Raw genomic sequence first — 16,619 nt, forward strand, 5'->3', positions numbered from 1 at the left:
AACCACAAAATTTTCAGACATTGTCAGAAAAAATAAATAATAATGATAAAAATAATAATTTTACAGCTCAAATGTAATTGTAATAGGCTACTACTAAAAATGGCACATGTAGTGATTGTGTGTAGAAAAGACCAGGATAGTTTCACTTTAAGTTAAAAAAACCCAACTTGTTCTCAGTCGTATTCTTCTGAGTAGCCTAAATAAGCTTGCTCTCCATCAGTGCAGATAAACGCAGCAGTGTGTCAGGGTGGCTGAATTTATAAGACATGCTGTAATATTTAATTTCCTGTTTTCAGTGTTAATCACTAACTGACGCTTTCATATTTAATTTGCCAGTTTAATAAGCGTAATTATCCCGATATGACAGGGACTCATTAGAACCGTAACCCCTGATTGACGTAAACGGACACCGTTAACCGAGCAGCTCTCGCGCCTCTCTCGAATCGTAGGACTCGGATGTGATGTCACCACGGCAGCGCGCTGTGGCGGTCTCCAAGGCAACGCCGCGTGCTGCAGTGACGCCAGCCCGGGCCCCGGCTCGTGGTGAGTGGGCGTGACTCGCCACGCTAGCCCCCCCTTCTCTCCCGTCAGTGTGGGCGGGCCCCGCTCAGAAGAGGAGCGAGCGAAACACGACACCCCGAGGACGGAGAGACGCACGGGGGGAGGAGAGAGTAGCACTGAATGGTGTGAGAGAGTGGAGGACTTAAAAAAGTCTACAGAAAAAGAGGTTCCTCTCTAAACGGTAATTTCTGTCAAAGAAGTAACAAAGCCTCGCGGCGGAGGGATGTCAAACAGCGACGAAGATGCGGTTGAGACGGAGTAAACAGCGACCGGACAGTTAGCGAAACAACTTGTTAGAGGAGAAGAGAAAGGTTTTCGGCTGGCTCGAGTCGGGACGGTTGGTCGCTTTCCGCCGCAACTTGATTTCAGGCGAGTTACTGGACGAGAGGCGAGGTCCGACAGCGAGGTCTTGACCGCTTGGCTCCCAGGAAAGCAAGCCCTTCGCTCGGTTTGCTCGGTCGGCAGAGAGCCGGGGAAACGGACCGAGAGAGCGCGGCGGCTCGGTAACACAGAGAGCCGCTGAAGCCGCAGCTCAAAAAGTTTGCCGTGTATCTTCACCTAGTTTTCCAGATTGGGAACTAGAGGGGGAGGAAGAGGCCGACAGACTGACTTTTCTTTCCACAAGCAACTGTGTGGAATTCATCCTGTTTGATCCTAACTTTAGCCGGCCAGCTAAAGTAGCTAAAGCAGAAAAATGAAAACACCTGGAGACAGCGGTAAGTTTGCTCCTGCTCTTGCTATGATTATCTACCCACCATTGTCTTTCTTGTTTACTTGCAGTGGTTGTTGTCGGCAAAGCTAACACTTAACTGCATTTCTGATTAATGAAGCCAGATAGTTATCAACATCCGCTTCCAATCAAAAAACCTGTTGATTTTAGTTCTCAGGATCACTGCCACAGAGCGTGGTTTATCTAGATAAGATACTGAAAACTGGTGCAGGTTAGATACTGTACTCCGGTTCAAGAGGAAGTGGTTTAACTATTGTACAGTTGTTACAGCGACATCCTCTGTGTCACCCTGACAACCTAATTTCACCATCCACCACCTTTCAGAGAACAGATTGAAAATCCTGGAAGCACTGTGTGAGTGTGTTTTTTGTGCTGGCTGAGTGAGACAGAAAGATGTGGTCGTGTTGATAAGTCACTTTAAGACTCCTCTCCTCCTGGCGGTGGTGTTTAGGGTGATTGGATCTAGCCAGGTACACACGGAGCAAGCTGATATTAACCCACTAACTGATCATACATTTGTGAGGGACTTGGCCTTGTCAGCATATTGAAGTGAGAGCAGGGGGGGTTTCCAGTAGTCAGCTGAGGTCTGTGTGTGCGTCTAATTCCTGAAATGCTTGCATAAGTTTGTTCTTGCTCCCTTCTCTTGAAGCCAAGGCATTTTTTTTCCAGAAAGGAGGAAGTGGAAGTACTACTTTGTGCCAGCTATTCAGTTTATTATTTTTGAGTGTCCGTAATAGACTTAGCCTGACATGACCCTTTCTTGTAGTAACAAATCTGAGTTTGATTTGTATCAGTTCACATAATTAGGTTTTCTTTATGCACAAGGGACCTCGGGGATATGATCTGAAAGTATATAACAGTTATTTATTTTGTGTAAAACAAAATGCACATGTAATGAGTTTTTTTTTCCTTGTGATGACTTCCTAAAAGTTACTGGTAAGCATGTGGTGTGGGGCCGCGTGAGTGACTGACAAACTGTGTGGGACCCTTTTCCACTTGGGACGTTCCCCTCCCTTCCCCCACCCTGTCCCCTCCTGACTCCTGCTGCACCCAGCCTCAGCCCCTCAAACCTCCACATTCCTGCACACACACACCCACTCCTTGCAGCAGCCCCGAGGAGGCTGCCATGACATCACACCATATCCCACCACAAGTAGCCCTTTATTACAAGGAGCTCAGTGTTTGTGTGGCAGCAGATAGCTTAAGCCTTTCAGGGAAAGGTACTAAAAATTGATTGTGCTTATGTTATGGGTTTGATGTATGTGGTCAGTGTGTGTGTTTGTGTTGTAGGCTGGTTGTGTTTGTCATCTAGCCTTTGTGTAAAGGTAAAGAGCAGGGGTGTAAAGTGTGTGCAACCATCCAACCAGTCTTATTTATTATTTAACTTTGTTGACAGGGCAGCCTTGAATTATTGTTTTGATTCTTGATTATTTTTTAAATTAATTTTTGTGTGTATAATGTTAAGCTCAAAGTTAAATCTTGAAGTTCTGAGGCTGTAGCAAACAATTTCTGATTACTTTCTTGATTAATCATTTGGTCTATGAAAATACAGAAACATATGCAAATGCCTTTCACAGTTTCCTTGACACCAAGGTAACAGTCTAAAGATATTCAGTATACTACAGTGTCCTTAAATGTCACATAAAGAAGCTCTAACTAGAACACATTTGGTTTATTTTGCTTAATAAATGACTGAAACACTTTATTGGATATCAATAATCAACGATCAGCAAATGATTATTATTAAAAAGTAGAAAGGCATGCCGCCTTTTGCCCCCTGTGAGGATTTAAGTTTCACCAGTTCATTTGTAAGTTGTCAAAATTGAATTTGATGAAAACTCTGTTGAATAACTAATTGAGTAATCCTGTCAGCACTGGTTGGTAAACATAGCAACACTGTCTGAGAGGCATTATCTAACAACAAATCTGATCTTATAACAGCACCTTTAAATAGTTGAATTATGGAACTGGTTAATCCGACATGCTGCCCTGATCTGTCTGATCTCCTGCTGTTGCTGCAATCAGGGCACAAGTTTTAACCCTTAACTTCTGCACAGCCCATCACTTAGAGTGAACATGTTTCTTAGCCACAGAAGGATATCACAATGTGGGGATATGTGTAGGATAAAGAATGTAATCATCCCTTCCTGGGATGTTTGGAGATGTAGGATTATGTCCCATACGGTAAGCTGCCTCTATATGGAGCTTACCCTCTGTCTCTCCATCACTGGACACTTCCCCTTGCACTCCCATTTTCCACAGTCACTTCATTAGTGTGAACTGATAGGATTTCTGCTGAGATAGAGAATTGATATGATGGAGCAGGAAATGGCAGGGCTATGGCTACGTCTGTTGTTGCTGGCAGACTGGTGTTGGTTTTGTGGTGTTGGAAAGTATCTGATTTAATTTATATCTAATCACTGCTGTTTACCTGGTCTTTGTTTGTGTTTGACGTAGTTTGGGGGATTAGTTGTAAAGTATTCCACAGGTTGCATTAGTCAGCAGAAGGGAGTTGTTGGTATCTTGTCTACACTTAACACGGTCATATATCCACATTTTTATATACCTCAAAGGCTGTGCTAATGATTGATTAAGCTCAAGTGATAAGGATATACATAATAATAACTTGCCTACTGTATGCCTCACCCTCCCTAATATGTTATCTACACTCCTGCCACACACTTTACACTTTGTGTTTCACTCATTTTTCTCCATCGCTCCCCAAGGGTTACAATTTTTCTTCTGCCACCTCTGTCATTCTTTTCTCTCTCTGACGGGATAAGGACTGGTGTGTGTCTTTGTGTGATGGAATTGCACAGTGGGACCCCTGGCTCTGGAGTGGCCATTGTGTGTGTGTGTGTATGGAGCATGGGACAATGGTGGGAGTGGGGCAGGCCTTGGGGCTGATTGTGTGTAGACTTGTGGGGCCAGGGACCTCTCATTGTACTCATAATGGTGCGGAGTAGCTCATAGTTTGGTGGTGCTTTTGACAAGTGAAGAGACCGCACTTCTGTATTCGTGTGAAACGTGTGCGTGTATGTGTATGTGTATGTGTGTGTGTGTGTGTGTGTGTGAGAGAGGGAGGGAGAGAGAGAGACACACAGAGGGTGAAAGAAAGACTGAGATAAATGTAGACATCCCAGTCTATTTCTCATCAGTCATTCAACTACGTTGTTTAATGACGATTGTTTTGTGCTGCTCACCCAGAGTGATTGACGTGCTGTGAAGCCATTTTACCATTTACATAGACACACACACAGTCACACTCACAGTCCTGCCTTATGATGTGGCAGGGCAGGAGACAAAAGGGTAGCTTGTGTGCAAGGAACTGAGAGGGAACATTTCACCTTTTCCCTGTGTGGGTTTATGTGTGCGATTGCGAGCATATGCTTTTCAATCTCAACACACAACCGCTGTGATGATAAGCGCAGTGATTAGCCTTATCTGTGAAAACTCCCTCGCAGTGCTGACCACAGCAAAACCACTACCTCCCATTATCCCAATACAGTTTTACAGCCTGGTTTATGGGACAGTGCCCTGCTGTGATCAGGCTCAGACAACATGCTTTAAGCCTGAAGCAGATGATGTTCCAGAACAAAACTGGCTATCTTGTATCTGAAAAAGGTGGCAAAATTGAGACAGCTGCCAAAAATCAACTTTGATTGCTGGTTTGAACTTATCAGCTGTTAGGAATACTGCTAAAGCTATTAAGCCAAAATACATTTGCTTTCAAAACTGTGGGCTAAAATCCTATGCTGCACTTTACAGCTTATTCACACACTTGTTAGGATATTTATTATTATGTAGTGCTTAAAGTTGTTATAAAATACTGAATTTTACACTCAATATTAAAGAGATAGATTGAGCATTCCTAGCACAGAAGCAGGATTGCCCACTTTTCCTTGTAGAAACAGTACTTCGTAAAAGTTTCAATATGGCAGTTTTTGACATTAAGTTGACAAATGACTTCTGGTAGAGCGGGCCTTCAGTTGTGGAAATGTCTGTATTTAGCCAGGAATGTGACCAAAGGGAACAATGTGCTCAGCCAGTCGACACTAATGGACCTCCCCACCATTAGTCCTGTGCCGCCCTTGACCAGGGAGACCAGAGAGACCACAGCCAACAAGGCAGCATTACCCTTGGCGGCCCTGGCGCTTCTGACCGCTATCCAGCACCGCTAGCGGCCTGTTCACCCCTGCTTGCCCCAGGGACCCACACATTAACCTCAGATCTGGCGATCAAGTCCTATAGATTATTGGCCTCTCGGACCTGTTTGATCAGCTGCACGGTTGTGAGGTTTGACACTGAAGAGCTCCATTTAAAATTCACTTTTTGCGCTGATAACACAGCGGCAAAGCTAACTGTGTCCTCAGGGCATGTGTGTATGTCTGTGATATGAGGTGAGCCTAGTTTTACTGTAATGCCATTGGTTGCACCACAGTATGACCCCATATTGACCGTATTGGTTATTGGTCAGGGACAGTAATTGGATGGGTCTGCATGTCTGGATGGGACCGACTGTTGACAGATAACTGTAACACTTTGACTAACATATATGTGAGTACACATACACAGAACACACACACTCAACACACACTGCTGCTTTTTATTGGAATTCTTGGACCTCCCACATTCCTGCTTAGAAGGTTAATAGTTGCCGGCTGTGTTGCATTACACATGAGGGGAAAACACAACAGTTACTATCTCTGCAAGCCTTTCCTGAACAGACTCACTCTGTGACTTGCAAAGGCATGCATGCATTCATATACAGACATATTTTTAATACCTCCTCAGGACAATATGAATAAAACTGATTTGAAAAAAAAATGCATTCAAATTAATAATGCATATTATTATTATTTTAAGAGATTTAAATTAAAGCTAGCAGCCTCAAAATACACATTCACTCCAGCACACACACACACACACACACACACACACACACACACACACACACACACACACAGGGTCTCTTTTCAAATGGGTATCAAAATTCATGTTGGGAATGCAGTAGGGTGTGTTGGTGTGCATGGATTGACCTGCACTGTTCAGCAGCTGTTTGTGTTTGCGCATGCATGTGTATTGTAATGTAATATGGGGAGTTTACAGAGCTACAGAGGTGACTCAGAGCGCGGCGCAGAATGGCATGTTATTGTAAAAGAATATCAAGTGTGTGTATGAAGGAAACAGGGTTTTCTGGGTGGGCAGCTGTGCAAAGGTATTACTTGTGAACAAAGTCTGTGTCTGTCGCTGCATGTGGGTGTATGTTTAACAGCTTCTTGGTGACAGCGGCACCATTGAAACCGATCTGAGTCTGGTGACGTGCACGTGCGCACACACACACACACACACACACACACACACACACACACACACACACGTCGAGATCAGGTAACTGTATTCCTCTGATCCTTCCAGATGAGAGGTTTTATTTTGGATCCTCACAACATAATGACCCGTCCTTTAGGTTAGAGCCTGGAGTGTCACCTCTCTGCTGGTTGAAGTATAATCAGGGTGTTGGATGTCAAGACCATGACAGCACTTTGTGAGTCACTCAGTCATGAAGCTAACTGTTCCTTCATCCCTGCCCCGGTGCACCACCTCTGAACCCCACTACAACAACCCAGCCTGGCCTGCTGCACGCACAGACACACACACACAGTATTTTCTCATAATCCTCTGTGCTGATGCCACTGTACCGACGGTGGCCGTTTTTGCCAGTGATAGGGCTCGGCCCTCATGTTGTTGTAATGTATACTCCTAATCTTCTTAGATTAACCCCAATAATACTGGTCATGCTGAGGGCATCTTTACAGTGGGGATCAGCACACAGTGTGGCTGCTGATTTACTTTCCAGGCAGGATCAGAATAAAAGGAAAGGATCTTGTCTGCACTGTGAATTAAGATTAACGCACGCATTTGTGAAACTTTCTGAACTTTTTTATGGCCTTCATGCATTCTGTCAGTCTTGTGTGTAAGATGAGGGCCTTTATTTAAACAGAGGCCTTCAGTGAATGCAAGTACTTGTCTGCCCACAGGCTGTGTGTTAAATTGCGTATAGTAATCCATTATTAATCATGTACAGTATTGGCAATTTGAAAACATCAACAGCAGTCTATAAGAGAGAGTATTCTCTGTTTGCTAATTGCAGAAATCACAACTTGTACACAGGAGTTTGAATTTGCTTTGTGGTCGTGTGTGTCTGTAAGTGCATACGTGTGATAGGGACTGGGCTGTCCTGCTGTCCCAGGCCCTCTGGTTCAGGGAGGTGGTGAGTGGAGCTCCTAACCCCTCTCTAACCCCTTAAGTCCAGTGCAGTCAGCAGACACTCCCTGCAGAAAGGCAGCAGTGTTTGAATAGTTCCTCTGGCTATTTTTATCTGGGAATCTGCCTCTGTGCCGGACCCAGGGAGCGGGGGTGGAGGGCAAATATCTAATCTAATTTCGGACGATGGGAAGTCACCAAAAGGACTTCTGTGCCACTTGCATAGTGTCGATATTTTGTGCAAGCGTCTGTGTGGTTGGCTGTCGGGTATTGAAATGCTGCCTGGCGCCAAGTTAAACTTTCTCTCTTGTCACCCTCCTCCGCCTCTTCTCCCCTCTCTCCCTTCCCCCATTCCTCCCTCTTTTTTCTCTCTCTTCCCACCTCTCTCTCTCTCTCTCTCTCCTTCCCTCCACCCCATGTAAGGAATGTAAGATCACGTTTGGAGTTTTCTTTTCAACCAGTCTTTCCTCTTCCTCGGGCTGTCTGTCTCTCACTGTGCTGGCTCTCTCTGTGTCTTTACCTTGTTTCTTTCTCTCTCCCTCCATGTTCAGACCTGTTCTCTTTTGTACGTCAGAGCTCATTTTGAACTTTGAGCCAACTCATCACAGCCTATGTATGTGAGTGAGAAAGTTATGTGCATTTGAAAGGCAGGGTCTTAGCTTGGAATGTCATGTCGGAGGTAAAAGCGTGTCTGTGTGGGAACAAAGTGTCCCAAACAGTTGTTAATAAAATGATTGATTCTGTGTAGTTTTAGGTGTTATAAACTTGTACACTTTGAATTTTAGTTAACACCACCTTAACAGCAAGGAAGCCAGCTCTGAGCAAAGGCATATAGTGCAAAATAGCAGCTGGACTGTTTGCAGGTGTGTACATACGGATGCCAAATAATTGCAAGCAAAATGGTACTCTGTCCAGTAGGGTAAGCAGTAGCAACCTGTGTGTGTATGTGTGTATATGTGTGTGTGTGTGTGAGGGAAAGAGATAAGTGGAAAGAGGACATCCTCTGCATTTTATCAGCTGTGGTTACTTGATCTAATTTCATCCTTCTGGACAACCCAATACAGTAAGCATTGTCTTTTATTTTCAAGATTTAGAAACACAAACCCACGGTCTCGGCCTAAATTAGACCAAGTGATTGCTTATCTACCTCTTGCTGGAATCATAGGCCGGCTGCCGAATGCTGCTCTCTCGCTAGACTTCTGACTTTTGAGCCAGATGGAACCATCCTATGAAGTGTATGTGTGTGTGTGTGTGTGTGTGTGTGTGTGTAGGAGAGAGAGATTGTGTTTTCATTTGGAACAGGCTGTTGTGTGTTTGCGCACACACAGATGCACATGTCCCTGTAGGGGAGTGAAACCTTTTTAAGCATCGATTGACCCTCCCAGCCCACTATCCTCTCCTCCCTCTCACTATCATTTCTGTGTCACCAATCCATGGACTAATACCCCAGTGGCAGCTCCTCTTCCATTAGCCTCCTCCTCCTCTTTCCTCCTCGCTCCCCCTCTCTTCTGCTTCATGTCACCCTACCCTGTCTCGCTTTCTTTCACTGGACACCTGGATTTACCAGCCAGCACGATTCGATGGCCAGATACAGCGTGGTTGTCTGCTAACATGGCTCAAAGAGTACAGAAAGCTGTCAGTCACTGTCGAAATGTATCAGCAATAGGTGGCGGCTGGTGGTAACGTCCTCCAAGTCGACCTGAAAACTCACAATATGAGCTGAAAGTCAGACTGGACCACAAGCTGGTATCAAGTGCAAGTTGGCCTCAGTGCATGTAGTGGTTTCAACATATGTCTATATATACACACACACATACACACACACACAGCCCTGGGCTCCTTCCAAGATGTGTGGTCATGGGCAGAATAAAATGCGGTGGATTGCACTCACAGCAGGACAAACATCTGACTCTATTTTTGCCCACTGGCCATCGTCCTCTTAAATGTTCATAAGACTTCCTTCCTTCAGGGCACTGGCTTTTTTTCTTTGCTTTCCAGGTGTGTGTGTGTGTGTCTCTCTCTGCTTGTCTATCTGTGTGTGTGTGTGTGTGTGTGTGTGTGTGTGTGTGTGTGTGTGTGTGTGTGTGTGCAGGCCTGAGAGAAACTGAATAATGCATCGGATCATTGGAAAGGTATTTATAGGAAAGCAGAGTGATTAAATTTTAATGACAAAGCCAGCCATCAGCACTGCACATCATATAGCATATCCTCCTCCTCCACACACACACACACACACACACACACATAGATCCGTGCTCGTCTTATTGCATATTTCCTAAGGAGATTGTCCATAAGTGAGTGTGCCAGCTAGTCTCACAGTATGTGCTTTACCACTCTCCACTCTTTTAGTTTTAGACCCAAACATATCACATATCCTATTTGATTTATTTTTATTTTGTTTGTCTTGTCTCCGCAGTCAACTACCATTGGGTGTTTTGACGCAAACCTGTCATTAGACGGGATCGTTCTTAAATCACACCAAGACATACCAAGCTGAAGGTCAGCCGTTGGTCAATGTCGCACTGTCGGTGAGCAGCTGTTGCCCTAGGTCTTGCAGTGTGTCCCGCACCGTTGGTACCAGTCAGCCCTTGTTGCCTTTTTTTTGGCCAATTCAGTGTCATTTGTATTTACAACATTGAGTTGCCAACTACATAACTTTGAATGACAAATATAAACTACCGCCGCCTGCTAGTATGTGAAGTTTTTCCTCTCACTTAGGTGCAAAACATACGTACGAGTTGGCCGTTGGCTGTAGTCTTTGCGGTGTGGTCATCAAGTGAAATTTTTAAGGAAGGCGACAAAAGGCGACACAACAGTCAGCCTTTCTTGCCACTAGTCCTTGGAAGCCCGTTTGGTGTGTCTGGACCTTTACACTTTGGCAAAGACAGACAGTTCACTGTGGTTGCTTTTTCCTTTTACAAATTCTTTACAAAGCTCACTTGCACAGCTGATCCGCCAAATATTTATTAACACAAAGTCACACATTTCACAGTGCAGACTGCACAGACTGTGTTTATGATGTTTCACATAGTTTCTTTGTTTGATCCTTTGTTTATTTACTTGAATTGTGCTGCAAAAATAACCCATGTGTGAAGTTTTCATAGAAGAAAAATGTGCAATTGCAACCTAAAATACTTAAATGACTATCTTCTGATGATTGACTGACCATCAATTATGGAAAAGGTTTAAAGTGTACATCCTAGTTCACGACATCAGGGATAAGCTGCTTGCCCAGCCCCCGCTGTCTGTGTGTATGTATGCCGTGTGCGCTCGCCAGTGCCTCTGTACGGTAGCCCTGCCCTCGGTCACAATAGTTTTATCCATGTCCATTTTTAGCATCAGATGTGGCCCAGTGAAATTACGTAACAGCCAGGCAGTTGCATGCGGGTGGGCGCACACACATATAGGCCCTACTGTACATACGCACACACAGTGATTGTTGTTTTAGGGGATTAACGCTTTTGATGAAGAGAACAGTGAGCTAGATCCCCTGACCAGTCACAGGGTGAGAGGGAAAAGGAAAGTAGGGGAGAATGGATCAAGGGCAGTAGAGAGATTTACAAAGCATGAAGGGAAGGGGGAAAGATGACGAGCTAAAAAGGGACAACCAGTAGCATGATGGAGGAAATGGACAAAAGGTGCTTGGTTATAAGGGATCTTAAAAGATGATTAAGTGAAGGACAGCAGGCCTCTTAAACCCACTTCAATGGAATTTCAAGCAAGTTGTTCCATGTATCACTGATTAAAAGCTAATTCAAATGAGGGTGTTGTGATTTTAGACAGTGCACATCACATCAGTTATACTCAATGGCATCTAAAAGTAGTTTATTTAAAGAGATGACAACATAAATCCAGGGCAACTAATCAATTGTGGATGTAGATGTTATTAGCATATTTACTGTAAACTGCCATTTGTGGTTTTTAACCGCTCTTGTATGCATCTGTGGTAAATAATAAAACTTTGTATACATGTAACCTTGGAAACAAGCATCTTTTGCTGCCAAAAGATGTCAATCAAATTAGCCTGTTGTGCTTGTGACTGCAGGCGACAGAAAGAGTGCATAAAACAAATTAAAAGTGATGTAACCATAATATTAGTGAATTGCTTTCGCCCATACACACACTAATGTACACTAGGGTCTTTGTAGTCTCTCTCACACACACACACGTGCATCTAACATCACACACGCACTCTCGCACGCAGCTTTCTCTCCAGCTGGCCCCCAGCTAGTATCCTCACTGTTTGTGTGTGGGTGTTGTGTTAGTAGGGTTATTGTGTTCGTCTGGCCCAAGTATTAGCCGGGTTCTGTATAAAGGTACACTCTCTCCCTTAGGTTAGTTGTGAGAGGAGGCAGAGTGCAGAGGTGTGTGTGTGGGAACGTGGGATCTGTGCGCGCACGCGTGTGTGTGTGACTCACTGACTCATGTCAGTGACGTTAATGCGTTAACTTGGTTTTCTGTGTAATTTAGGGTTGGGAACAACATTTTTGCCGCCATCATGCATTTTATCTGTAATTGCTGATATTTGGTTCAGGATAAATTTCATTATGAGATGACAGTCATGAATGTGCACTTCGTATTGTTGAATGAAGCTCCTTGCCCACTTTTCCAGTGTGCTTGTTGGAGGCAGGTGGCTTAGAAGCCTTTTTGTTTGTTTGATGATTGATACCTTGGCATAAATTGTAACTCAAAATTGCCCAAATAATAAATATCAACCCATGATTACTTTAAATAACCAGATTAAAGGTTAAATAACCAGGTTAAAGGTAATAGTTTGGTTTTAGGTTAGGTTGGTTAGGTTTTAGGTTGGTTTGTTTGGTTAGCAATGATCAAACTATGGTTAATTAATGGTCAGAGATGATTACAAAATAAAGCCCCTTTTCCACTGCACTAAAACACTAATAGAGTTGCAATTCTATACCAGACTCAAGGTTTAAACATCTTTACTTTACTCGCTGCTTTTTACTGCTTACTAACCTGCTTTTGGCCTGTCCGTGACATTGAATGTGAAACACCAGGATCACGGTTCTGGTCTACTGTCATTGGGAAAGCCATAGCCTATTTTTAATGGGGTCTTCAGTGTTTAAAAAACTTGCATATATGCTCTAGGGAAGGAAAGGTAGGGAAAGAAAATTGCAAAGACCATGTTAATGTCTTGTGTTCACATTAATAGGATTATTTAATTTTCCACAACTGTAATCGAATTAAAACTCAAACAGACATCAGTTGCATGCTACAGTGATGTCAGAGGTGGAAGACTGAATCTGTTTTACTCCTGGTTCTGCCTTAATTTAACTAAGATAACACAATTTAGATTTTAAGTAATGTATAGTACAGTAGTTGAAGTATTTCCTAAATCTGATTACACCTTAATCAATAGATGTGTGTGTCATTGCACTGAGTCTGCTCTTTTGAATGTGGGTGTATGTGTGTGTCATCAACCTGGTATTGTGGAGGTGTAACTGTGAGCCATTTCAGCTGTCACTTCATGGGAAACCCCCCGTGCTACCTTACACCTTGGATGGATGATCTGAGCCCTTTTGAATCAGGACAATAGTTTGTATGTGCGCTGTCTGTATAATGTGTGTTCATGTCTTTGTGCGTGAAATGTAACTGAGAGGTATCACTATTGTATGTTCACACACATGTACCCACGTACCCACCCACACAAATCACAACACACACACACACACACACACACACACACACACACACACACACACACTCATACACTCATGCACACGCACAGACGCCTCATGTTATGAGTTCCACCGAGCGGAGGTAATCGGTGTGTACACTCAGCTCTTACATAACACCATCCAAGCAGTATACTGACGGAGGGGAGAAAGTTCACTGCTCACTCTCTCTCTCTGCCAGTCAGTGTTTTATCTCTGTGAACTTCCTTCCGCGACGCTCATTCATTTCTGTCTTTTTTCACTTCCTTTTTCTGTCTCTCTGTCTCCTGACACCTGTTTTGTTTTTTTTTGTATAGTTTTTTACTTGATTTGCATGGTTTATCAACAGCATCATCTAAATCACAAGTGACACAATGCAGCATTTAATATAATAAGTGTATATGATAGTGTTATGGCATACATAAGTTGGTTCCCAGTCAGCAGTAACAGTAGTGAAATAAGTATGGTGAAGGGAACAGTGTCTGTTGAATTATGTTAATGTTTAAATCACATTTAGTAAAGGTAGGACATTTTGTTGGGGTTGAATCAGTGATTTAAAGCCGTTACACTCCAGTGCGATGTGAAAATGTGGAAAATTTGGACACAGATTTTCAGCATTTTCATGACAACTATGCACACATGGTTTGGTTATGAATTAAACATGTTGCCTTGTTCCATTTCCTTAAAAAAAAAAAGAATTTCCTCCTAAATAGCGCCTGTGCTCAATCCACACAACAAAAATCTGTCCAGACAGAGAATGCCAAAGACCGTTGGACCCAAATTTAATGCTAATGCCAGCTGTTCTGGCTAGCCAGTTCTGTAACAAACATACAGCATTAACAAGTGCACATCAGCGACATAACTATGTTCATTGCATCCCAGCTGCTGAAGCAGAAGTACGTGATAAGACATTCGCCCATTTTGGCAGCAAGCAAGCTATGACCCAAGTATGACATCAGTTGAAACAAAGGATTCAATTGGTCAAGAATATTTTTCCGCAGTAGGAAATCTGCTCAAACTGAGGTCTGCCCAAATATTTTCACCCGCACAAATTTTCTGAACCCACAAAAGCAGTTTATATACATTTTTGTGCATTTTTTCCCCAGACAAAAATCTGTGATGGATGTGCAGTAGCTTTTAATATGAACATGTTGCTTCATCATCCTTGGTCCTTGTCCAACACAGGTCCTTTGTGTCATACTCTCTTTCAGACCTTCCTGTTCTTGTCTGCATGAAAATGTTTCAATTAATAGAATAACAATTATTGCCATTTGTTATAATAATAATAATAATAATAATAATAATAATAATAATAATAATAGATTAATCATTTAGTCTATGAAATGCCAGAATATACCAAAACAATCTGTCTCAGTTTCCCAGAGTCCAAGTTGATGCCCAATATTTACTTTATAATGATATAAAACAAAGAAAAGCAGCATTTTGGGGGAATTATTGGCATTTTTTCCACAATTTTTGCAGAAAAAATAACCAAAACGATTAATATATCAGAAAAGTTGGCAGTTATTTTTCTTAATTAATTGTTTCAGTCCTATTCAAACACTGTAAACTACATTGTAGAATTAATGTGAATTTTCAACCCCTCTCACCTTTATCCAGGATTTTTCCATTTATGGTGTTTGCTCCTACACAATCCTTAAAGTCAGATGGTTTGGTGTCATGATTATCTGTTCAGTCTAGCTCGCTAGTGTATTCCATTGTGTTAACAAAAAGAACAATTGCTTAGTTTACTGATAGGGCAGCAGAGCAACAGATCAGAGCGACAGTGCATTGTACAAACACCCCCCACTCAGGGAGGGCATGTTACACTTACATACTGTGAAATTTGAATTTGGTTTGCACTCTATCAGAGCTACTTACACTGAGCTAAAATATAAACGCAACACCTCTGTTTTTGCTCCCATAAGATCTAATACTTTTTCCATACTCGCACACAAAGGCTTTGTTCTTTAAAATTTTGTTTACAAATGTGAAAGTGAGCACTTTGCCAACTTAAGCCATAATCCATCCGTACACACTTGAAGGCAAGAACAACTCTGTTAACCACAGTCCCTCCTCATCACAAAGGTAGTAAAGTGTACAGGCTAATGTTACCTTTGCCAAAACACCAACTGGAGATCTCATCTCCATTGAGTCCTCTATGATATAAGGATGAAGGAGTTCACTCAAAGATATGACTGATGTTCTGGACATGTGAAAGTTTTCCTTCCAGTCCTCATCTGGTTCAACCAGGCCTGATCCAAAACGGTTGTTTCTTGTAGACTTTAAACTGTGGTCACTGAATTGGACCAAATAACATTAGGAGCAGCAGATGCCTCTGTTTGAGGTGGCGCAACAGTACCTAGTTAAAATTTGAAGTAGTCATTAGACCAAGCAGTTCTAACAAAACATAAACAGCCAGTAGTCAGCCATTTCTAATGTTTCTGGCACATGCTCATCACACAAAGCAACAATTGACATGTGTGAAATGAGGAGATTATCCAGTTTTGAAAAATCTCCCCCGTAGAAGGTGTTTTTTTTTCTTTAAACCTCTGTTTTAGTGACCTGAAACACAGTGTGCATGAGGATGAGAAGCCAAAATGCAGTGGAAAATATAGTTTTCAAAACATCTGTATGCCTGTAGACATGGTCAACGTGTAATCACACCAGCTCAGGACTTTCTCATTCGGCTTCTTTACCTGTTAGACTGTCTGAGACCAGCCACTGACAGTTTGTGCAGAAATTCTTTGGTTGTGCAAACCAACTGTTGCATCAGCTGTCAGGTTGCTGGTCTCAGATGATCTTGCAGGTAAAGAAGCCAGATGTGGTCCTGAGCTGGCGTGATTTCACATAGTCTACACTTGTGTGGATGTTGGATATACTGTCAGAGATGGTTTATGGTAGTGAAATGAACATTCAGTTCACCGGCAGGCAGTCCTGCAGTCTGCATGCCAATGGCGTGCTCCTTCAAAACTTGTGACATCAGTGGCATTGTGTTGTGTGATAAAACTGCACATTTTAGAGAAGCCTTCTGTTGTGTTTACATTTTGTTAAGTGTTTATTGTATTCACTAACCTTGGATGCCACTCTGGGTCTAGCAGGGCAGTCAGAACAACACTGAAGGTTGAATCAGGAGCATTGCAATAATGAAACCAAATATAACACTTATATTGACCTTACATTGAGTGGTCTGGTTTTGCGTGTGGCAAAGGATGTGTGAGAGTAAAGAGGGCTGGTGCAAGACAGCTGTGTGTTTACCGCTGAGCTCATTGCATAGTGGAGCATTGGCTGCCATTGTTAAGATGGATGACTGGCACCATATTGTACAGAAAGGTATGACAACAGCAGATGTTTGTACGGTTAGCTGCTTCAAGGCCTCCTGCTACACA

At 42.9% G+C, this 16,619-nt stretch overlaps 1 protein-coding gene across 1 annotated transcript in view; it reads left to right on the forward strand.

The window, feature by feature from the left end:
* The first annotated feature begins 615 nt into the window (after positions 1-615).
* erfl3 (Ets2 repressor factor like 3) overlaps positions 616-16,619 on the forward strand; it is a 55,233-nt gene continuing 39,229 nt past the window's right edge. The window contains exon 1 of the mRNA XM_049583607.1: positions 616-1,277. Coding sequence (XP_049439564.1) covers positions 1,256-1,277 — 22 coding nt within the window. The 5' untranslated portion in view covers positions 616-1,255. The remainder of the gene's footprint in view (positions 1,278-16,619) is intronic.

This window comes from Epinephelus fuscoguttatus, linkage group LG8 (assembly GCF_011397635.1).
Source record: "Epinephelus fuscoguttatus linkage group LG8, E.fuscoguttatus.final_Chr_v1".
Taxonomy (NCBI): Eukaryota; Metazoa; Chordata; class Actinopteri; order Perciformes; family Serranidae; genus Epinephelus; species Epinephelus fuscoguttatus.